General features: G+C 55.0%; 5 protein-coding genes across 5 annotated transcripts; 3 read left to right on the plus strand and 2 right to left on the minus strand.

Annotated features, from left to right (window-relative positions):
• Window positions 1-530: 530 nt before the first annotated feature.
• Window positions 531-3,535, plus strand: CCMA1212_004891 (uncharacterized protein; the record flags this gene model as incomplete). Its single annotated transcript, XM_073702174.1, has 2 exons — window positions 531-1,307; window positions 1,361-3,535. The coding sequence occupies 2 exons, from the start codon at window positions 531-533 to the stop codon at window positions 3,533-3,535; spliced, it is 2,952 nt and encodes a 983-aa protein (XP_073559730.1).
• A 1,344-nt stretch (window positions 3,536-4,879) lies between these two features.
• Window positions 4,880-7,332, plus strand: CCMA1212_004892 (Beta-glucuronidase; the record flags this gene model as incomplete). Its single annotated transcript, XM_073702175.1, has 7 exons — window positions 4,880-5,503; window positions 5,621-5,799; window positions 5,872-6,278; window positions 6,356-6,541; window positions 6,613-6,756; window positions 6,831-6,961; window positions 7,053-7,332. Exons 1-7 carry the CDS (start codon window positions 4,980-4,982, stop codon window positions 7,330-7,332), a joined length of 1,851 nt encoding a protein of 616 aa, XP_073559729.1. The 5' UTR covers window positions 4,880-4,979.
• Window positions 7,333-8,150: 818 nt separating this feature from the next.
• CCMA1212_004893 (Squalene monooxygenase) lies at window positions 8,151-9,647 on the plus strand (the record flags this gene model as incomplete). The annotated part of the gene is made up of 1 exon (XM_073702176.1): window positions 8,151-9,647. One exon carries the CDS (start codon window positions 8,151-8,153, stop codon window positions 9,645-9,647), a length of 1,497 nt encoding a protein of 498 aa, XP_073559728.1.
• A 695-nt stretch (window positions 9,648-10,342) lies between these two features.
• CCMA1212_004894 (Dolichyl-phosphate beta-glucosyltransferase) lies at window positions 10,343-11,755 on the minus strand (the record flags this gene model as incomplete). The annotated part of the gene is made up of 3 exons (XM_073702177.1): window positions 10,343-10,744; window positions 10,833-11,552; window positions 11,651-11,755. 3 exons carry the CDS (start codon window positions 11,753-11,755, stop codon window positions 10,343-10,345), a joined length of 1,227 nt encoding a protein of 408 aa, XP_073559735.1.
• Window positions 11,756-12,957: 1,202 nt separating this feature from the next.
• CCMA1212_004895 (uncharacterized protein) lies at window positions 12,958-14,335 on the minus strand (the record flags this gene model as incomplete). The annotated part of the gene is made up of 2 exons (XM_073702178.1): window positions 12,958-13,745; window positions 13,831-14,335. 2 exons carry the CDS (start codon window positions 14,333-14,335, stop codon window positions 12,958-12,960), a joined length of 1,293 nt encoding a protein of 430 aa, XP_073559734.1.
• Window positions 14,336-22,079: the final 7,744 nt, after the last annotated feature.

Genomic DNA, 22,079 nt, shown 5'->3' on the forward strand with positions numbered 1-22,079 from the left:
AATGCAATCACAGAGCATCTTCAGTATGGACCATCTCTGGGGGCCGCTGGTTTGGCTTGTGACTGTCAGCGAAGAGCACTCTGCTTCAGTTGCCTGTTTGCACAACTGCCCGACCTCCAATGCTCCCGGGTGAAACACGGCACCCCCATTGCCATTATGGCTCCCTTGAAGCCTCACCATTGCTTATTATTGTCAGAGAAATTGCCCATCATTGCGATTGATGTGACCTGTGGCTGAGACAGGGTCTTGCTGCTCGCCTCCTCAGCGCCTGCCATTCATCACTGCGCGGATGTGTATGCCCTCTCATATAATCACACTTGCCAATTCTGACGGGCAGCGACCATTTGGAGAGGAACATCTCTCGCGCTTCCCCTCTCATCTCCAACAGTCTCCAACCCTCTCCCTTCTTGTTTCATCTCCACGACCGACTGCGGCCTACAGACTTTCTCTTGGCCTTACAGTCGACATCCGTCCTTCCTTCCGAGTGATCAAACTCTCCATCCCCTAAAGCCGAGGCCCAAAGAGCTCAAATGCCCGTTACAACCATTCTCCAACACCAGAGGGAGAGGGAGAGGCTTGCGCAGCCTGACCTGGATACGCCTATGCCGGATCATGACCAGGGACCTAGCATGCGAGAGAAGATGCAAGAGGTCAGGCTTCGATGGGCCCTCGCCGTTGAGGAACTTGTTCAAGTGTCTCTGCTCACCGAAACGGAAAAGGCGGCGGCAGTAGCTGCTGGATGGATTCCGCCCGATTCGAGTTATACCGTGGAAATTCTCAATCGCCCCTTCAACCCTGAATCTTCGAAAGCTTCTACACCGTCTGCCAGCAAAGGCTCCTCCGGCGTATACAATGGAAGCCAGACGGGTGGAAAAAAGCTTGGTCCACCGCAGGGAAATCCCCCTGATCGCCAGAATACGAGAAACCTACCTCCGACAAACGACGTATGCGAGATGCAGCAGCATTGTCCTCAGCAGTACTCTTCCAATACTCACGATTCTGGGCGAATATCTCCGGATGTATATAACGCCACACATCGTGCCGTAAACGCTCTTTGGGCTCACAGATGGGGTGAAACAGCGTCTAACGACCACAACGCTTGGCAGGCGGTTTCCAATTCTCGTGTCAATGAGCAGACTGCTCCGAGGGCATACAACACTCTCTATACTCCTCCTGCGAGTCAAACACAGACATCTCCGTTGGGGTACGATGGTAGACAAGCACCATACGCGGACCATCACGCTGGGCATCCATCGCCAGTGGAACGGGATGCGGTGCAGGTATATCCTAATGCACCAAATGCTACCGTAAGCAAAACCAAACCGCGTTCGTCTAGATGACTGCTAACATAACTTGCTAGGAGGCCGGTAGTAGGTTTAGAGAAAATGCCACCGCTTCTGGACCACAAGCATCGAGTGCCACTGCGAGCAGTCAACCGCGGCAGACATCCGTTTGGCAGCATGCCTATTCACAGTCCACGACGGGTCCTCGACCGGCGTCACTTCAGCATTCCGTGACATCCTCGGGGTCGATCATGAGTCTGAAGAGCATCGTAGCTCCACAATCACCAGCCGTTGTACATCCAACGATGACTGCACCTTCGGAACGCATTCTACAGCCAGAGGTGGCTCCACGACCAGCGGCGCCTTCATATCCGCCAACGATGCCACAGGATGCAGTAGCATCACAAGCAATGGCAGCTCCGCAGCCACCAGCCGTCCCACAATCTGTGTATACGCAGCCTGCATATACGCAACCTACCGAAGCACAGCCTCCCCACTCGTGGCATTACAACACTCAAACTGCCTTGTCAGAACCCTCCCATCCCCAGCTTTATTCACAGCCTGCGTGTTCGGAACCTGGATGCACATGTTCTGACCCTCCACGACCCTACGACCCGCAACCGCAGTCGGTCTATTCGCAGCTAATGGCGGAGTCCCAGCAAGCAAATGTTGGCCATCCAGAGGCCACCCCACGGCCATTGGCGACCTCACAGTCCACGATAGCTTCGAACTCACCGGCGACTCCGTGGCCAGCTGAGTCATCGCAGGCAACGACAGCTGCACAACAACCTGCCCTTCCACAGCACGCAATGTTTTCACAGCCAATACCATTCCGAACAATGGCGACGTCACACGGCGCAGGCTCTCCACAGCAACTGGCGACTCGACCCGCAGCGGCTGGTGACTCTCGCATTTCGGCTCGCAAAGACAGCAGGGAAAGTACAAAGCCTCCCCAAGCCCAAGATGTGCGCTCTCTCTATGGTCCGGAAGGATCAGCCATAGTCGAAATGACGCCGAGCTTGGGGAATAAAGTGGTGGAATTTCTTCTGAAGTATGAGCCGTCGATGGTTGCGGGTTCGCAGGTGTCCAACACCCTACCCAAGGAGACCGCCGTTCATTACAACAGCGTTCTGGGCTACCAAGCCCAAAGCCTAGGACTTTCCTTTCCCCACGGGCGCCCAGAGTTTCACAATGGCATCGACCCGAAAGTCGCACCACATCGGGTCGTGCCAGCCTCGCAAGACGCCCAAAGCATGCAGCCGACAGCCACGCATGCTGGTCGAACACAAACCTCCCAGCGAGTACAGGGTGCGGGGATTCCGCCTCGCCACGGCCATTTCGATGTCCCGGCACCGCAGAGTAATCTCCCACCGCATTCTTTTTCCAGAATACCCCCTGCCGGGATCGCCCATCACAACCCGACAAATCGCGTTGGCCATTCCCTGAATAAATCTGAAAGGGGAATGGCAGGAGCCGGTTCCCACGGTGGTGATGTTCAGGAGGTCTCCCAGATGGATTGGCAAGCTGCCAGTGAGGGAAACAGGGAACGCCGGGACGACATCCAGGTCGTCTCCCGCCAGGATTGGCGAGCTGCTAATCAAGACACCAGTGGCCGTCAGTTTGCGTACGGATCTCAGCATTTTGCGGCCTCAGCTCCGCAGAACACAGCGTCACAGCCCTCAAGCTCTACTCCAGCAAAGACGCAAAGCGCCCCTCAGCCATGCGTAACGAATATCAAGGGCAAGATGCCATTGCCGAAAGCCCAGCGCCCCATTCACGCATCTATCAAAGCTCAAGCAGCACCAACAAAGACCCCAATAGCGTTAACGAGAGGTCAGGCATCCAGGAACGCAAAAAGCAAATATAAAGCAGCCCCCGCATCTGGTGGTGTTCAGAAACGAAAATCCCATCGAGTCCGTCAAACCACGGCGCCTCGACCTGTGGCGATGCAGCCTGCAGTGCCCAAGACTGCGGTGTTTCAAAGTGCGGTGCCTCAAATCGAGGCGCCCCAGACTCCGCTTCCGCCAGCCGGGCGAGAGAAGCAGCCAACTGCCTATCTTTCGGGCTCAGGATTGGGGCTGACTCAAGACGATGTAGATCGTTGGCAGGAGGAACGGCAGAACCCCTATCGTCTACCCTCGTTCAAGGACGCTTTTGGACATATTCTAATGGCTACGTCCCCGACTGGTTATCAGCACAGGTCATATAAAGCTGAAGGAGGCAGATTCAACCTTGCCGCTTATCGTATATAGCTTATGACGTGTTGTACAGGCCCTTGCTTGGCCCTCGCATTGAAATGACGAATGGTGACTCTCAATTTGGATGGATATCAGTGAGGGATCAAGCAATGATGCCAAGCCTTGTAGACGGAACGATTGCCCAATGGCGAGCCAAGCCGTGAACCGAGGCTGCTAGGGGCCTTGGAGCCTTGGAGCCTCAGAGAGCATATGGGAGTGGCTTAGATAGAAATGTAAGCTGCCATTCTCCAATTGATCAGTGGCGATATAGAGTCGACAAGATCGAAAGAACGGAAGATGAAAATGAACTGCTCCCATGGAATTAGGTCAATCAAAGGACCTACAGAACAGCACGGATCTCGAGAGATGGGAATTCCTGTCGTGTCGATCAATATGCCGCAGTTGTTGCCAAGAAGCACCACGGCCATAATGACGCAGCGAGTTTTGACATGTCTGCCCGAAGCGAATGCGAGTCGTTCTCATTCAGCGAGAGGCGAACCGCGAAAGCATACAGATCATATGCTGGGGGTGATTCTCAATTTGGAAATGACAAGGCTGGCAATCCTTCATGATGCGTCTGGCTCACTGAACACCGGCTCACATGGCCCAGCATTCTTATGCGGTCCAATCGGTCGTTACCGCTAAGGGGCGACGCTGGACCAATATGCCATTTGATGAAGCGTGCTCGCATCTTGGGTTCTCCCCTCACTGCATCTGTCCAATGGCATCAGATGATCACCGGTCGCACGATGTAACTCGACCAACCCATCCTGGCTACGGGCTGAGATCCATGCAGACTCTCCTTCGTGGCCTGTAGGACAGCGATATCCCTAAATCTGGGCAACATCGCAATCCAGGCTCAATTGAAGGCGTGAGGACGGAGAAGGGTACGACAACACCTTTGGAAATCATTTAAGCTTAACAAAGATATATGGAGCTCCATGGGTATTGTTGCAGCGGCTGTGAGAATCCGGGGGGAAACATGGGTTCCCGTCTTTCTCCGCATTGATCGGCATCGGCTCCGCTTCTTCCATGTCAGCATGCTCTCCCAAATCCAGTCAAACAACAAGGAAAGACGAAGCGAGTGTTATGGGATTCACCCGGTCTTCCCATCGCTCGTTCCTCTGCATAGGTCTCTTGGGCCGCTTGGTATACGCATCTCCACACCGCCCGTCACGATGAGGTAGAGAGCAAGTAGTCATCGTGGGACAACAGGAACTGCTCGCATGCAGCGTATCATTGGGCTAAGAGAGGGAGAGGAAAAGAGGGGAAATGAGCTTGGTGAGAGGAGTCGTCCTGACGGCGTGGCAGTATTTAAGAGCACAAGTCTGCCCTGTTTCCGATAGAATCAAAGTGCTGAGCAAAGAGGGATGTTGCGAAGTCTTAGACTGAGCTTCCCATCTGTGCATATCGACCAATTGACACAAGCCCGCTCCAACAGAAAGATACGACGATCGTGATGAACCTGTTTTCGGCAGGCCTGCTCGCGCTCGTCTGCGTTGGGACTGTTGTCGCTAAGACCAGCAGCCCAGCCAGCTACAAGGTCCAGACACCGCCACTGGACACTGACTGGACTTACAAGGTGGGAACGAATCCATGGCCAGAGTATCCCCGGCCTCAGCTTCAGCGTGATGCCTGGCAAAGTCTCAATGGTATTTGGACGTTTCAGCCTGCCGGGGCTGGTGCAGGCGACTCCGGTAGTCCTCCGGAAGGCCCACTCCAGAGCGAGGTGCTCGTGCCGTCTTGCATCGAGAGTGGGCTCTCGGGCTTGCAGCTCATGAACATCACAGACATGTGGTTTGCGACGAGCTTCAAGGTACCGCACAGCTGGAGCGGGCAATCTGTCATCCTCAACTTTGAGGCCGTCGACTACCAGGCGGTGGTATTTGTGAACGGAGCAAGGGCCGGGACCCATACCGGGGGATATTTTCGGTTCGGATTGGATATCACCGAGTTTGTGAAGTTTGGTGATAACAACGACTTGTAAGTCAAACCGACTCTGCTTGTATGTTGGCTTGGAGCAGCAACAGCAAAAGATTGAGCTTGACCGACAGGAAAGATGCGTGCATGGGTTTGTAGCAGGCGTTGACCAAGAAGCAGAACTGTGTTCGTTCACGATCCTACGGACCTCGACGTCATTCCAATCGGAAAGCAAACTCGAAATCCCAGCCATATCTTCTACAGATCGTGCTCCGGAATATGGCAGTCTGTATGGCTGGAGAGTGTACCTCCAAACCATATCACACAGCTTGACATTGCTGCGGGCATGGACGGAACAGGTTCGAAATCATCCGGATACCCTCCCAGGTGGCGTCTAGTGATGGCAGTCCACGTCTAACGCAATGTGATAGTTTGCGTAACCGTTCACAGCTCGAAAAAGCAAGGAGCCTCGGCCAAAGTGTCCGTCATCGGGCTCGATGGTCGAACGATTGCTTCGCACAATGGCCCTTCGGATGAGGAGTTCAAGTTCAAGGTCAAGCACCCAAAGCTTTGGTCCCCATCCTCCCCAATTCTGTACAACTTGACGGTGACCCTTGGCGAAGACGAGGTGTCTAGCTATACTGGGTTTCGCACCATCTCTTCAGGCAAAGTCAAAGGTGTGCAGAGACCGCTTTTGAACGGAGAGTTCACCTTCATGTTCGGTACGCTGGACCAGGGGTTCTGGCCGGACGGACTATATGTGCCGCCCAACAGAGAAGCCCTTGTATACGATCTGAAGATGCTCAAGGGACTAGGCTTCAACACCGTCAGAAAGCACGTAAGTAGCCCGTTGATCCGGTTGTTGTCGCCAAGGACGCAGTCGAGTAGACAGCTGAATCGAGTGTCTTTTCACAGATCAAGGTCGAGCCGGACTTGTTTTACCGAGCCTGCGACGAGATGGGTCTGATGGTCATCCAAGACATGCCCAGTCTGACCAACGACGGGAGTCGGCCTCCTAACCCGGACCAACAGGCAGAATTCCAACGTCAGCTGGAAGTGCTGGTCAATGAGCACAAGAACTACCCGTCAATTGTGACATGGGTTCGTCGTTTCCCATGACTTTTCCCATAGGTGCTGTGAACACTGACTGAGGCTGACTGGACCACTCGTAGGTCATCTATAACGAAGGATGGGGGCAGCTCAGGGGCCCACCGTATCCCGAAGAGAAGCTTGTGGAAGTCGTACGCAGCATCGACCCCACGAGGCTCATAGACGCGACGACGGGCTGGAATGACCACGGAGCAGGCGATTTCTCAGTGAGCTGATTAATGGCGATGCATGTGTTGCGCAAGCTGGGAAGAAGCTGGCTGACCTAGGCGTAATGATTCAGGATAACCACCATTACGCCAATCCGCAATGCGGCACGCCTTTCTACTCCACCCCTTCATCTCCGTACGACCCCAACCGCATTGGGTTCCAGGGCGAGTTTGGTGGCGTCGGCCACAACGTGTCAATCGAACAGTTTGTCTTTCACATCTCCTTTTGGGCCCTTCTGGAGTAATTTCCAGGAAGTGGCTGGTTTGTGGAGGCCAAGTGCCTAACGTATGATTAGTCTTTGGAATGTTCAAGAGGCCATCAACACCATCAACCAAACGTACGAAGTCGACGCTGATCTGGCTACATACAACTACCGCGCGAGCGTCCTGTTCCGCGAGTTCCTCGAGCAGGTGGAGCGCTATGCTTGCAGCGGCGGCATCTGGACGCAGACGACCGACGTCGAAGGTGAAGTCAACGGCCTTTACACGTATGACCGCCGAGTGTTGAGGCCAGACCCGAGGCAGTGGAAGAGCGATATCAAAAAGCTGTACTCGGCTGCGGCAGGTAGGCGATGATTGAGCAGCAATATGTGGCCACGCGATGATGACAAGCCGAGCGATGGCTTTGGAAGTCCATTGGAGAGATTCGGTATCTAGGATATGCGATAGAGAAACTGCTGGCTTGTGGTTGTTGGCATTCTCGAGCTTCGTGTGCAGAAATGGTGATGATGCCTCAGATTTCTACTCTGGTTGATGCCTTCAAACAATTGCGTTCTCTCATCGCACCCCACCTGCCACATGCAAATATGCTCCTCTGCTCCTGCCCACCCGTCCTCCGAGTTCCTGGACTAGCTCTCCCCAAGACGGCTAGCTCAGCACTGAGGTACATCTCGTAAGGTGTCCCTCGACCCCACTATCCCGCAATCGTATTCGGATCTTTGACCGCTAGGCAACTTCTGATAAAGTTTGCAAGTCAAAGAGATCCAAAGCCACTTCCTCGTCCCACAATCATGTGATAGAGCTCCTTTTCAGCATATCCGTCATGTCATGAACAGGGGTCCAATGCGGCATTCAGTTTGTTTCTGCTCTTGCAAATTGGCCAATTGCACAGAATATTGCTTGTGACTGTCCATTTCCATCGTCCAAGAGGCAGATGACGAGCCACGAAGCACGACAATAAATACCCAGCCGGCGATACGTGTTTCTCGACCACTTTCACCTCGGAGTATTCATTGGCCCTCCCAAGAGCCTCGTTGTTGCTTGATTCCCCCAATTGCTTCGAAAAATTGGCCCGGCTGTTTTCGACTCTCGATTTGACGAACACTTTCCGAACGAGCAACTCCTGCACGCTTTTGCCCCTTCCTCTCGACCCATCTACAACTACAGAACTTCAAATGTCGAAAACATCGACGTCGGAGGTTCACACGCGCGAGCGGCGCGACCTCTATCATGAGGCCGACGTCGTCGTTGTCGGCGCCGGTGTCTTTGGCTGCGCGGCCGCTTTTGCGCTGGCAAATCAGGGGCGCTCTGTGCTTCTTCTCGAGAGATGGATGCACGAGCCCGACCGGATCGTGGGCGAACTGCTACAGCCAGGCGGGTTGACGGCCCTGCGGAAGCTGGGCCTGGGTCACTGTGTCGAGAATATCGACGCGATCCCGTGCTACGGCTACAACGTCATCTACCACGGAGAGCCGTGCGCCATTCCCTACCCCAGCCTGAACGAAAAGGGCGAAGTGACACATGCGTGGGGAGGGAGAGGGACGGGCGGAACGAAGCAAGAAGGATGCGGCTTCCATCACGGCAAATTCATCACGCAGCTCCGCAAGGCTTGCCTGGGCCACAAGAATATCACCGTGGTCGAGACGGAGGTTGTCAAGACGATTCGAGGAGAGCACACAGACCAGATCCTGGGCGTCGAGACGCGGACGACGGTCAACAAGGAGACTGGGGAGAAGAAGAGCGACTACTTCTTCGGCCAGCTCACCATTGTGGCCGACGGCTACGACTCCAAGTTCCGAAAGCAGGTCCTGGAAACAAAACCTGTTGTCAAGAGCAAGTTCTACGCCTTGGAGCTGATCGACACGAAGCTACCGCTGCCCTTCCACGGCCACGTTATCATCGGAAACGCTTACCCCATCCTCCTCTACCAAATCGGCACCCACGAGACCAGAGCGCTCTTCGACGTGCCGCAGAACATTCCCGAGGCCTCCCCCGAAGCCGGAGGCGTCCGCGGCTACATCAAGAACTGCGCCATTCCCGCGCTCCCCGAGTCCGTCCGCCCGGCTGCCGAGCGGGCGCTCGCCGACGGCAAGATCCCCCGCAGCATGCCCAACAGCTGGCTGCCTGCGGTGCCCCAGACCCCAAGCGGCCTCGTCATCCTCGGCGACGCGCTGAATATGCGGCACCCCCTTACGGGCGGCGGCATGACCGTCGCCTTCAACGACGCCCTGCTGCTCGCCGAGCTGCTGCACCCCGACCGCATCCCGAACCTCGAGGACACGGCAGCGATCCGCGACGCCATGCACAAGCTCTACTGGCGCCGCAAGAACTTCACCAGCATCATCAACACGCTCGCACAGGCTCTGTACTCGCTCTTCGCCGCAAACGACCGCCAGCTGCGCGCGCTGCAGATGGGCTGCTTCGAGTACTTCCGCCGCGGGTGGACCGACGGGCCGGCCGGCCTGCTCGGCGGCATCATCCAGCGGCCGCTCGTCCTGGCGTACCACTTCTTCTACGTCGCCTTTGTGGCCATCTGGATGAACGCCTGCAACGTTATTGGCGGACCGCTCGGCTTTTGGAAGCTGCCCCTTGCGCTGATTGATGCCGTCCTCATCCTGTGGAAGGCTTGCATCGTATTTTTGCCAGTCATCTGGCGGGAGGGCTTCCAATAAGCAAGTGGAAGCTTTAGGAGTTGTCCTCCTCTTCCTTCATCGGATATATGTATGTCTCATACTTTTGTATGAGAATGTCGACGTCGGGTTCTGGTTTACTTTGCCACACGGCGACGCGCGGAGTTTTACATGGCTGGCAAAAACGGATGCATGTGGTTTGATATTCTTCACAGTCACTTCACTTCCCCCCTTTTTCAATAGAGTTGTGGCATGACATGGGATCTTGCTAAACTATAGCATGGCTGGGTCGCTATCTTGGTACGCTACCTACCAAAGGAAAGCAGCAAAGGAGGATGAAACTAGGAGGCGATAGCGCCGAGCTTTGGATGAGCAAATGTGATTTACGCAGTTATGGCTAGAGGAAGATGTTAGAGACATTAGATGGTAATTGTAATACTTATTCGTTCATGTATGGATGTCTCTCTAATTCCCCATGCCGTGGCCTGTGTTGTGCTTATGCGGAGTCTATGCCGCGTCCCGTAGAATACCTTGGTAGGTAGTATACACTATAGATACCATCATGAATTGGTTTGGCCCTCATCGATCGAGGTTCATGTGGCAGCAATTAAATAGATTGCCCTCACATGGCTGGACGTAGCCATCAATCAGAAAGGCATGCGCAGGGCCGTGCTTGTCTGCCCTTGTTTCATTCATTGGCTCCCCCCTTTGATTTCCAGTTCCGTGGGCTCCGAGTCTCAAGTGAAACGCCTCCTATACACGCCCATCATCCAACTGGCCCTCAAGACGGCCAATCCAATGGCCATCTTGATGCTATCCTGAATCACATTCAGCTTGCTGCCGCCCACCTCGTGCCACTGGATGGGCACCTCGGCGACTTTGATGCCAGGACTAGTGCCAATAACACTGCCGTCGCTGCCCAAGACGGGGGTGGCGGGTGCGGACTCGGCGAGCATCAGCATCTCGATATCGAAGATCCAGCCTTCGGCATGCATGTAGGGAACGATGTGCGGCAGAGAGGCGCGGGTGAAGAGCTTGAAGCCGCATTGGGTGTCGCGGATCCGGGAGGTGGCCGGAGGCGTGAGGATGGTAAGGACGAGGTGAAAAGACCGCATGAGAAAGTTCCGAAGGGCCGAGCGCTACCAAGACGAGAGGCGTTTAGTAAATGGGACGATCCCACAGATAAGAGATCCTCTTGGCAAGCGATGGGTGACCAAAGCAACGAACCTTGACGACTGCCTCACTACCAACCAGATGGGCACGGCTGCCAATGGCAACTCCCCGACGGGAGCCATCAACAACCTCCTCGACGCCCTCAATCAGCTTGGCCACATCGCTAAAGCGTGATGCGCCGTCGGCATCGGCAAACAAGGCGTACTCGCCACGCACATGACGAAGACCGTGAGTGACACCGCCGCCTTTGCCCCGATTCTTGCCCAGAGACACAACCCTCAGGATATCATGGAGGCCATTTTTGTGCGCAAAGTCAAGTACGACATCGACCGTCTTGTCGCGGCTTCCGTCGTCAACAACAATGATTTCGTAGCCGCTGAGACTTTGCTCCCTTGGATCAGCAACACTTGGCGCATGCCGCTTCTTCACCGGCACAGCAGGGTTCTTGCCGCCGGCGCTGCGTCCGAAGTGCTTGTCCAGGTACTCGACGGCTTCTTCAAGGGTCGGGATGACACGGTCTTGCTCGTTGTACGCGGGGAAGACGACGCTGAGGAGGAGCTCGGCGGGCTCGATGGAGCCGACATCGGGCGTTGGGTAAGCCTGCTCCGGGCGAACACGCTGCTCGCTGAGGCGACGTTCTGCGAGCCATCGATCGTACCAGCAGGGAAGAGGACGCGGCGTCGTCTTGCCGGAAGGGCTACTGGTGATGTATGTCTTTTCCGAGGGAAGAACCGGGCGAGGCTTCGGGGCGACGAGGTGGAGGAGTACAAAGAGCTTCGCACAAAGGTCAGTTACGGCTTCGTAGAGGTGAAGGGAGGGAGACGATGGGGAACAGAATTGCTGGAATTGGGAAGAAGATGGAGGTCGCATACACCAAAGAGTCCCACCAGGACCAGCGCGAGGAAGAGGCTGAGGAGGATGTAGACTGGAGTTGCTCGGACCCAGGCCCAGAGCGGCGCAGGAATCGCGAGGTCCATTTTGGCGTTGGCGCTGACGGTGCCTCGCCGCAAAAGCGCAGCAGGAGCCGAAGCCGCAGGAGGGAAAAGAATGAATGAAAGAATCAGATGAGGCCGTGCATGCGCTCGAAAGAGAAAGGACGAATGAAATCGAAAGTAAAAACGCGAAAGAAGGAGAAGGAAAGAGAAACAAAGGAGAGAAAGGATGACGAGGGAGGAAAAAGAGAAACAGAGACAGGAGAAAAGAAGATGCCAGGTGAAAAAAAGATGTAAGATGCCAGATGCCAGTTGCCGTGACACCTGGCGAATGGCTGATGACGAGCGCTGGAATCTGCAGCTGCCAGCAGTGAAGCCACAGTTTTCGAAGGTGCAGGGTCGCAGGGGTAGTTCCGTCTCCATACGGGGCAAGGCTGGCCAATCACGGGCGGCGGGTTCCGGCTCGCAGCGGTCCCGTTTAGTGGGGGTGAACGGCTCCAGTGGGCGATGAAGAGCGCTGTGGCCTATCAATTGGTTGCTTATCGATTATCTGCCAATGGGCGACCAACGCATCTCTGGATTCAAGATATCATCGGAACGCATCAACGAATGACGGCGGTTTTTGTATTTAAGCAGATGGTTCGACAAGAGAAGCTAGAGTAGGGACGGTGCGTCGGCCAAGAGAAACATCAGTCAAGCAAGAAGGAGAAATCAGACCGGAAAATGAAGATGAGAATGTAACTGAAACATAGCTTGCCCATTGTATCCCTTCCAGTGTATAAAAGCACCCATTAATAACAGATAACTCAGTACATGGTAGTGTCCAAGAAGAAAAGAGAAGAGCTGTTCGCTGATGCGACGGCGCGCGTGTGTATGTGCACACTCAAGTGTGTGACTGTGTGTGCTGGTTGTTTCTATTCCAACAAGCAATCCTTCGTTTCGTGGTAACTGAGTGGCCGTCTTCATGCCACCAGAACATCTTTGCTCGGTGCTGATGAAGCTCGAGAGACGGGCTCCGCGCCGGGAGTCGGTCGTTGTCGCCGGTGTGCAGGACATGCTAAAGACAGTAAACCAGAAAGGAAAGACAAACCCGAATTCCAGGGTCCCTATATTCCTTCTTTTTGCCCAAACTGACGGGCCCGTGAAACAAAGGAGAAAAGGCAGGCTTGGCTTGGTTCGTACCCAAGAATGCTGCAATGCAATAGGCGACAACATATAGCGAGAAGAAATGAAGGACAAAATAGCGGCTAAACAGTGACAGCCGGCGCTTTGGAGCTAGCCCAGCGAGATTTCTTGGACAGCTTGCCTCCGCTCTTGGCAAATCTCTTAGACTTCTTGGCAGGTTCAGGCTCGGGGATCGAATCTTCTTCTGGGAAGACGTTGATGACAATGGACTGCCTCACCACAGGGGCAGCAACGGGGGGTTGTGCTGAGGCCGAGCTCGGTGCGAGAGCGGAAGTAGGGGCGGGAGCGGGGGAGGGAGCCGCAGCTTGTTCGAGAGGTGCAGCAGCCAACGCCTCGGCACCCGATTCGATCCGCTCCAGCTCCGTGAACCGAGCCACCTTTGTGGCCTTGCGCTCCTTGGAGTGCTTTCCGTTGTGTTCTGGGGAGGGGTTGCTATCCGTCGACAGAGGAGCGGAAGTGGACGCCAAAGTGGTGGCAGAGGTGTTGAGGCTGGCGTTCATGGAGCTGGAAAGCGAATATTCAGACGTCTCCAGCGAGCCCAGCAGGTCAAGCGGCGGAAGAGTATGCGTCCGTACCACTGGAGCGGGAGCATTCACGATGGGCGCGATGGAAGCGAAGCCCCTCATGGACGTAGGCGGGCGGGAATCCCGAGCGGCCCCCTTGGCCGAGTTTGCCATGGCGATTCGCTCAATGGACGAGTCGGACGGGTGGCGACGGCCGGCGCGCGGTCGACGGCTTGCCTTGTCGGCAGCTGTAAGGGGCGGCGGAGCCCGCACCACCGGAGGGCGCGCAAGCCTCATCTCGAGGTCATCTTGAGAACTCGTAGAGCCGCTGGAGCTCTCTGACTCTTCTGGGTGTCGGAAGAAGCTGGTTAGCATCTTGCGGACCAAGGCGCACAGAGGCAGCGGTGGAGGAAGGCGACGACGACGACGAACCTTGTGAGGACGTTGGGCTGGTCCGGGGCGTGCTGTAGCCAGACACGGACACCCGGACGGCCTCCTTCCCTTTGGCCGAGGCGGCGTAGGCAGTGAACTGCGAGCCAACGTCGGGCATCGAGTGGGCGACGTCCCGGCTGTAGCTTGCCGAGTAAGGCGACACGCCTGTGTAGCTGTACGCTCGGGGCATCCGCATGGGGGTGGCACTCTTGTCCGTGGGGTACGAAACATGGGACAGGCTGCTGCCCACGCGAGGCGCGCCCGGCATGTTCATGTGGTGGCCGGACGCCGCCATGGCACTCCTCCGCCGGTTCTGCTCCTGGATCTTTTCCCGGTCGGCCTCTCGCCAGCTGGGCGGCGCGCTGGCGATGGCATCCGTGGCCGCGTGTGTGGGGACATGCCGGTAGGGCGACTTTTCTGTCTCCTTCTTCTCCTGCTCGGCGAGCTTGGCATTGTGTTCCTTGGCCTGCTGGCGGCTCTTCTTCATGCGCGAGAAGATGGACATCTTGAATGTGGCTCCTGCGCGGCGATTTCTTTTCTGACACCGGCCTTGCTCCCACAGGCGAGGCGGACTCGAGCCCAGTGTCCTCAAGGCTCAGAGGGCCCGGATATATATGTGCGTGCAAGAGGTAGGTTCGTTGGTGGTGGTGTGAAAGTAACCGGGGTATAATGGTAGAGTGAGCTAACAGGGTCTGCGAGCAGAGAGAGGGTGGCTCCGCTCAAGTAAGCTTCGAAGAGAGGGGAGCGATGCAGCAGATGATATGTCGAGCGTCGATGCAGATCTGACGGATCACTAGTCCAGGGCAGTGATGACTGGGGGGTCTGTTGATCTTGTCGTTGTTGGAGAAGGAGGGTAACAAGACGACGATGATGACGGTAGGGACTTTCGTTGTTGTTCCTATCCCGTCAACACAGGCAGAGGGGGGTAGAGGGACGGTGAAAGGAATGGGAACTCCAATTTGGCAAGATGATTGTCGAAGGCGGTATTTGTATCTGGCCCGAGCAGAATGGCAAGGTGAGGCAGCTTGATATCAGCTAGGGCCACTCCTTCGGAGAAAACTTGCCGGGCTTGATACGGAGAGGCAGAGGGGCGGCTTACATGTAAGTGAGTGGGTGGATCGGATCAGATGCGAGGGTTGAGATAATGGACTGGGTCCCTCTCTGTTGGGCGGATCGAGCGCAAGACGGGCCTCGCTGCGGTGGAAGCAGGCGTCGGAGCCGAGCTTTAGAGCACAACCTAGGCCGTGGTTGTGTGGTCCTGCTTGGGTAAGCCCGGGGTGTGGGAGTTGAGAGGGCAGGGGACGGGAAACGAGATTAGAGAGCAGAGCAAAAGGTAGGAGGAGAGGAAGAGCAGTCAAGATAAGCAGAGAAAGGGGAGTGAATGAATTGGAAAAGTGGTGAGCCCCAGCCCTATGCCAAGTAAGAGAGAAGAAATCGAACGCCTGGGGAGCTGAAAATACGACGCGCAGATATGGGGGGGGGGGGTCTTGCTGCAGATCGCCGGGGATGGTGGATGAGGAGAGAAGAGGACGAGGAGACGAGAGTGAGTGCGAGTGGGTGAGCGAGTAAAGTAGGTAGGGGAGAGGGGGAGGCCCAGTACGAATAGTCTGGCTGCATAGGCACGCAGAGGCATGAGGGCAAGGTACCTACGAACCCGGAGGGAAGGGCTCTATGTATACGAGGTAAGGTATGGCACTGGATATTTGGAGAATCGGGGGGATGCTGATGTAGTGCCGATGCAGATGGGAGAATAGATGCACTCTTTGCGCCTAAGCGTCGAGTGCTGGGCGCAGCTGGGAAGGCGAGGGTCCTCCGTAGCAGTACTAGGTACTAATGTATGCACATGTACGGTTACGGGGACGCCTTGCCGGCCACTTCCAGTTGGCTACCTGATAACAGGGAGGAGAGCACCAAAGAGATGTACAGTCTGAACAATTTACTTACCTTGCTTTCAGCAGATGAGATGGCTTGCAACGGGGGTGCAGATGGTTGGCCAAGGGCATGGCGGTTTGATGCAAATGCGGCTGACTCGAGGGATGCGTCGTAAGACTCTTGCAGGTTGGTGGCACACGTGGTTGCAGGAGGCTGTACGAAGTACGAGTACTCTTCTGTTGACACTAACTAAGGCACGACGACCGTCCAGCAGCTGCACTAGCATACCATGTCCCGTCTTGGGGATCTTATCTTTCGTCCATTCTTGACGCATCATGTCTCACTCCAAAAATGGTACCATTGTTAGAGTTAGTAGTATGTACGTACTAGTAGAGGGTGAGACAAGGAGACACCATGATTCAGGTCAACGTGGTTGACAACCCTGGCAAGTACTCGTGCTCGTACCTGAACGGAACAGAAGAACAAAGAACACCCTTTGAAGTCAATTGCCCGCTGAAGGGTCAAGTGTTGGTACCTGTGAGACTGAAGTTGGACAGTGGAAGCCACGGTCTGCCTTTCATAGGTAAGTAGGTACCTGGTTGGGCAGCTAGCCCCCTGTCAGCGACTGCCCCAAATCCGTTACCGTCACCGTCGGGGCGGCGGCAGCCCGCTGGACCAGGCACTAAACAAGAAATGGCGCGCTAAATACTTCCGCGCAAAGCGTAAAAACTGGCGATGCGATCCCACTAGCGAGGCCAGGCCCAGGTACCCGATGATGGCGGTGGGACTCTGCGAGTTGTCTGTTGATATTGACATCAAGGGCTGAACTTGTGTCATACCTACCTACTAAGAGTAGTAACTCAGAATGGATGAATACTCTTTGTTGTACTCTTTGTTGTGATGGTCACAAATCCTACTTCGGCGGGAAGATGGCCTTCGACACAATTCAATGTGAAATTGGAGACCCCGTGGCCTTTCAATGGACGGCGACACGGGCCTCTTTTGTTAAACACCACCAGAAGAAAACAATATTTCCATGCGCAGAAAAGCATCGCCACCACCACCACCAAGGCTCCTCGCTACCACCATTTTCACTTCACCTACCTACTAGGTAGGACATGATGCTACAGAGCAACCACTACCCCTAAAGCTCACCTGACCACCCAACGGCCACGCGGAATAGGTCATATTCCTTTTCCGTCGTCGAATTGTGAAACACCTCACCCGGATAGGCCGTTTCGGGTCTGACAACCATCTGCATTCCCAGCTCCGTCTCCAACTCCATCTTACAAGCATCTACGTGATCGCTCGCTCGCGCATCATCCAAGCAAGCGCAAAACTCTATTCAGATCGCCGTCGCAGTCGAGCATCAACTCCTTACCCTTCGCCCGCTGCTCGCTGCCTTTTCCCTCCCGTCGTCTCGCGGCATCTGCTATCGTTACGCTGGCATCGCCTGCCAGCCACCTCGGTCCAAGTCGCCAAGTTCCACCACCCGCAGCGCCGAGCAGCAAATCAGCGCTTGCAGCAGGTATGGTGACGCCGAAATGCTGCTTCTCTGGCTCCAAAAGCAAGGGAAACCCCAGAACCGGCTGCAGCAACTGTTCCTCGCCATCTCGTATTCCGCCCACGGACCTCCATCCCCGAAAGGCTGCCTATCATGCGCGAGCAGCTCTCGGTATAGCCTGCGTGCTGGCCACCAATCATCAACCGAACCGCGAGCGACCTGACGCCTGAAAGACAGCCGTCATGCCAGCGGCATTCAACCAGTGCCACTCCGTCCAGCATCGTGCTGCCGATGGTAGCAGTACTTCGTACAATGTTTGTAGCGGGACCAGTGGTCTGAATTACCTTGGGCGGGCGCTTACGGGAGCCCGGCGGTGGCTTGCTGGGCTGAGATCCCGCTCCAACAGCAACGCGGCTTGGTGGAGCTGAGAGGCATCAAACTTTGGAGTTTCTGGATTCATCGAGGCCAGCGAAACGTGCTCGATCCCTGTCAATATTGGGTGGGCGGGCAACGGCGCTGCCAACGTCCAGCCGCACGCACGCTAAAATGGGAGGCATGAACAAACACAGCAACAGAGGGGGTCCTGCCGCAACCTCCGTGGCACTCATGCAGAGATGCTTCTACTACAAGTACTACAAATCTTCATATCTACGGTGTATCTCCTGTCCGTGCGGCAAGCCAAGGTGAGTGAGGCTGCATCACGAACCAGTGCCGAAGCACTGATTTGAGATGATGATGCATTGAAGCCCTGACCCCATGCTTTCTGCACATTGGGGTATGCGGTGCCGGTCCTTGGCAATGCAACTTCACGTGAATCATAGGTATATCTGATGTCGATGTCAACAATTAGGCGGGTCAGGCAGAAAGCCTCCCTCAAGTCTCCGGTGACGCAGCCGCGCTCTCGTACTCGCTCACTGCATGTGGTCTCGCTGCTTGTCTGCCCTCCCCCTATCTGAAGAAGCTGCTCACAAGCCTAGCACGGTGGACCGCTGCCAGCGAAAACCGGGTCTTTCGATGCCAGCTGAGAAGCAAAGGGAGGAACATAAGGGAAATTGCCGCTCTGTCGCTTTGCTCTGAGATAAGACAGAGATCATGGTCACTTTCATTGGTTATTGGAGACTGGGAGGCTCCCGGCAGCAGCCTCTATCGCGACGCCACAAGGGAACGTGGCAGTCTCTCTGGGCGAGACTCGAGGGGCTGAGCTGTCAATCACCGCCATACGCCTCCATCCTACTGTACGCATGTCCTGTATTTTATTCCGTAGAGAGTACAAACTTTACCTTACCTATATACCTAGTACTGCCTAGGTAGGTAGGTATCTAGATTGGTATTGGATCATGCAGCACGATATTGTCGTAAAGAGAGCAGCGATCGGCGGGCACGGCTTCTGTTTCCAGCCGGGCTTCAAGGCAAATCGTCTTATCATACGAAATAAGGTACTACCTTAGTTATGTAGGATACGAAGCACAGAGATTGTCCTCCGTGCCCGCGGTCCTTCAACATGCACCCATCATGCAACAAGCCGACTTGGCTCCGTCCCTGCACCCCCGTCAAAGTCGTCACTCGTCCGACTCGGCCTTGGCGAATACTTATTTGGGAAGCAGTGTAGTATATCGCAAATGCCAGCCAGAACCAGAGTTGGATCGTCAAAGCTGTCTTGGTAGCTACTAGGGAGGCAACAAGAGCAAATCGCATCAGTCGCTGATTTGATTGATGGATGGGGTGCAAATGTGACTCCACGAACTGCAGGAATGGGTCAGGAAACCGGCAACTTCTGTCTCCTCGTCTCCCAACCTGACAGGCCATAACTGCCCGTTGTCACGATGTGGATGCCAACTTGGACAACTCGGAATACTCAGATGCCGAATACTACCAAGCAGGCATCTCTAAATTTGTGAGAAATCAGCAAACTGTTCCATCCGGCGTATGAGCGTGCCAGAAACGGCTTCGCAGCTGCACTCCGGAGGAAACGTGGGGGGGTGATGTCTTCAAATCACCAACGCTTTCAATGTGCCTAGTGCGCATGTCAAGTACCTTGGGACGCCAATATCAGTCTTGAGCAGCTATCCGGGTCAGGCTGTTCCACAGCCTCGATGGTGTTATATTGCGTGAGGCATGCGCCTGCAAGGAGTGAGAGATAAGGCCAGTCAGATAATGTAAGTTACATACCTAGGTACGCTTCAAGCCTTGATGCCACTGCCAACACCTTGACAACGTACTACGATTCTCGCAAGGCGGAGCTCACATCAGATCCTATACTATGTTACCCATGTCTCAGAATCTCAGCTGCAAAATCCAGGGCGCCCAAGTGGTCGTGTAGTAGTCCTGGATACTCGTAGGTAGTTGTTTGCAGTCGACTGCTGGAACAAGGTCCCCTTCCCACCCCAGGGTTTGCATGTTCTGGGAAGATGCTAGACCTCCTTTGGCGCCTCACAGCTCTCCATCTATCGAGGCCCGCATCGACCCTGCTCGAAGGCCGAGGTCCGAGTTCAGCGCACAGGGCGAACGCCTCCAGATACCATTTTGGCGGTAACAACACTCAACTGCATGCGCCAACGGCTTGGGACATCATTCCGCAGCGACCCATGTGCTGCCGGTGAGGGTGAGGGTGAGGGTATAAGATTTCGCAGCCGCATATGCATGCGCCAGCATCCGTTATCATCGTTTGTAATGGCACCGAGTGCTGCTCTGTACAGGTAGCAATGGTCCGAAGACGTGGCCACGCTAACATGCAGCCTCTCTGCCAATAGACAGCCGGGCAACCGGGATCCTTCACACCGGTTGAAGCAGCCGCATACCTGCTCAGGGACCCGTCTCAGAGCTGAGCATGAAGCCGCTCCTGTGCTGCGAATCGAGCATATGACCGACTTGCGCTCGAGAACACCATATGGATACATGTACACAATGGGTGAGTTCCTGAGTAAACAACTCAAATGGCCGTCTGTGCTGCGTACCGGTAGACAGTGCCCACTTCCATCGTCGGGGAACGGAAGACACGCATTGAGTGACCCGACCGACTGTTTGACCGGCAGTGAGAGACAGAAAGGGGCTGTCGACTGGCCGAGAACCCAATTCGCATGGCACCACTCCATACTTGGGCAAGCCTGGCTATCCCACGCCCAATGGCTTACGCGGTATGCCATCAGAGACATGCATGATGGCGCACCCTCTCGGCTTTCTTGCTCCACGTCTATTCTGGCAGAAAGCAGTATCAGACAAAAACGGTGACAATGAGCGCATCTGCTCTATTGGCTAGCCAGCTTGAATCAATACAAGGCAGCCAAGCCAAGCAATCCGGGCTGAACAAGGCAGACTATCGAGGCCTCCATGAAAGCTTGTCTGACCAGGTATACAGAAGTTGAGCGGTGCCAGCTACTGGATTAGAACTGCTTTGTGAGGTAGACAACGACAGAGTGCAATTGACCGAAAGGAGCGCCGCATCGTGAAGTTTGCAGAATATCCCATTCGTGCAGACTTCCCCCGTCGTATATGGCCTGTAGTTCAAGAGAAAAGAGGGACGAAGGTATAATGCACAAAAAAACTGAAACTACAATCAGATATTAGTTGACAGACTGCTCAAGTAACACACTTGGACGTGTCCTTTGGGTCCCTTTATAAGTATAGCTTGGAACGCATTCTCATCGTCTGGCCGGACTTGGTACAGAATTACCCTATAATACTGCAGCTTTCCGGGGGTGCTTGATACCCAAACTGGGAGACGTGGATGTCCCTGTTAGCAGAGAATAAAAAAAAGGGACATCAATAAGGTGGCTTGTGTTGCTTCATTGTTGCCCTTGAATTGTAGGCACCAGACAATCTTCATGTCAGCTGCTTCATACAACAGATCGTAAATGCTTGACATGATAGCGACTATGGGACAAGGTTCGCGTGGTAACACTAGAAATCAGCGTTACCCAGACAATAGGAGAAAACCAGAGCGAAAGTGTGCGGCGAAATCATTGGTCGAGACCGCTCAAAGAAAGACATGGCTGAGAAGATCACCTTCCTCCTTTACATCCGTTCACGAGAGCGGCGTGATTCGGGACTGAGATGCAAGAGCTGGGGTCCTTGGCTTCATTAGTGGTTCGCCATATGCAACCCGGGGGGGGGGGGGGGGGAACGCTCTGGGCAAGCAATCTATGTCTGCGAGATAATGAGAGAAGCAAGTGCATGATATATTGTTTTGGCAACGATGCCCTCTTCGTCTTGACCGTGGTGGATCGTAGGAGAGGAAGCGCCCAGCTTCCCATGACCGTGAATTTGCCCACCAAGTGTTAGTGTGCCGGATCGTCGGGACAGGAATAGCTTGAGCGAACGGAAGAGGCGTCTGGCAAAAAAAGAGGACCAGGGGTCCGTGAGCCAACAAGTGGCGGCTGAAGTGCCGTCGGCTGTGGCGAATCAGGTCAACCCATGGCTTGCGACGTCCCGCCCCGATGTCTTGCGATGCAGCTTCCAGCATGCCATGCTCGAATAAGCATATTCTTAATTAAACTGACGACGAGTTAGTGGTTGCCACGAGAAAGCGGTTGGCCAAAGATGGATGAATACGACCCTTGGCAAGCCTCTCGATGCGACGACGCTTCGATAGAGGAGACTTGTAGGGCATGGTACGCCATGCGGACATGCAACAAGGGGGTCGATTGATGCACCATTGAATCATGACAGCCGGAGATTAATATCGAAAGAGATAAAAAGGTGACTCCTCAGTCCAAAAGTAATCAACTTACACGAGCATCGTCGCTGGCTGCGGCATAATGGATGGAGGCATCGACTGGGACCGCATCGAGTCTAAAGCATCCCCCCCCTTCTCCTCCATCGCCCTCTTCCCAGTCTGAGCTTCTCCTCCATCGCCCTCTTCCCAGTCTGATATTGA

This window comes from Trichoderma ghanense (assembly GCF_004382785.1).
Source record: "Trichoderma ghanense strain CCMA-1212 chromosome Unknown scaffold_4, whole genome shotgun sequence".
NCBI classification, from domain to species: domain Eukaryota; kingdom Fungi; phylum Ascomycota; class Sordariomycetes; order Hypocreales; family Hypocreaceae; genus Trichoderma; species Trichoderma ghanense.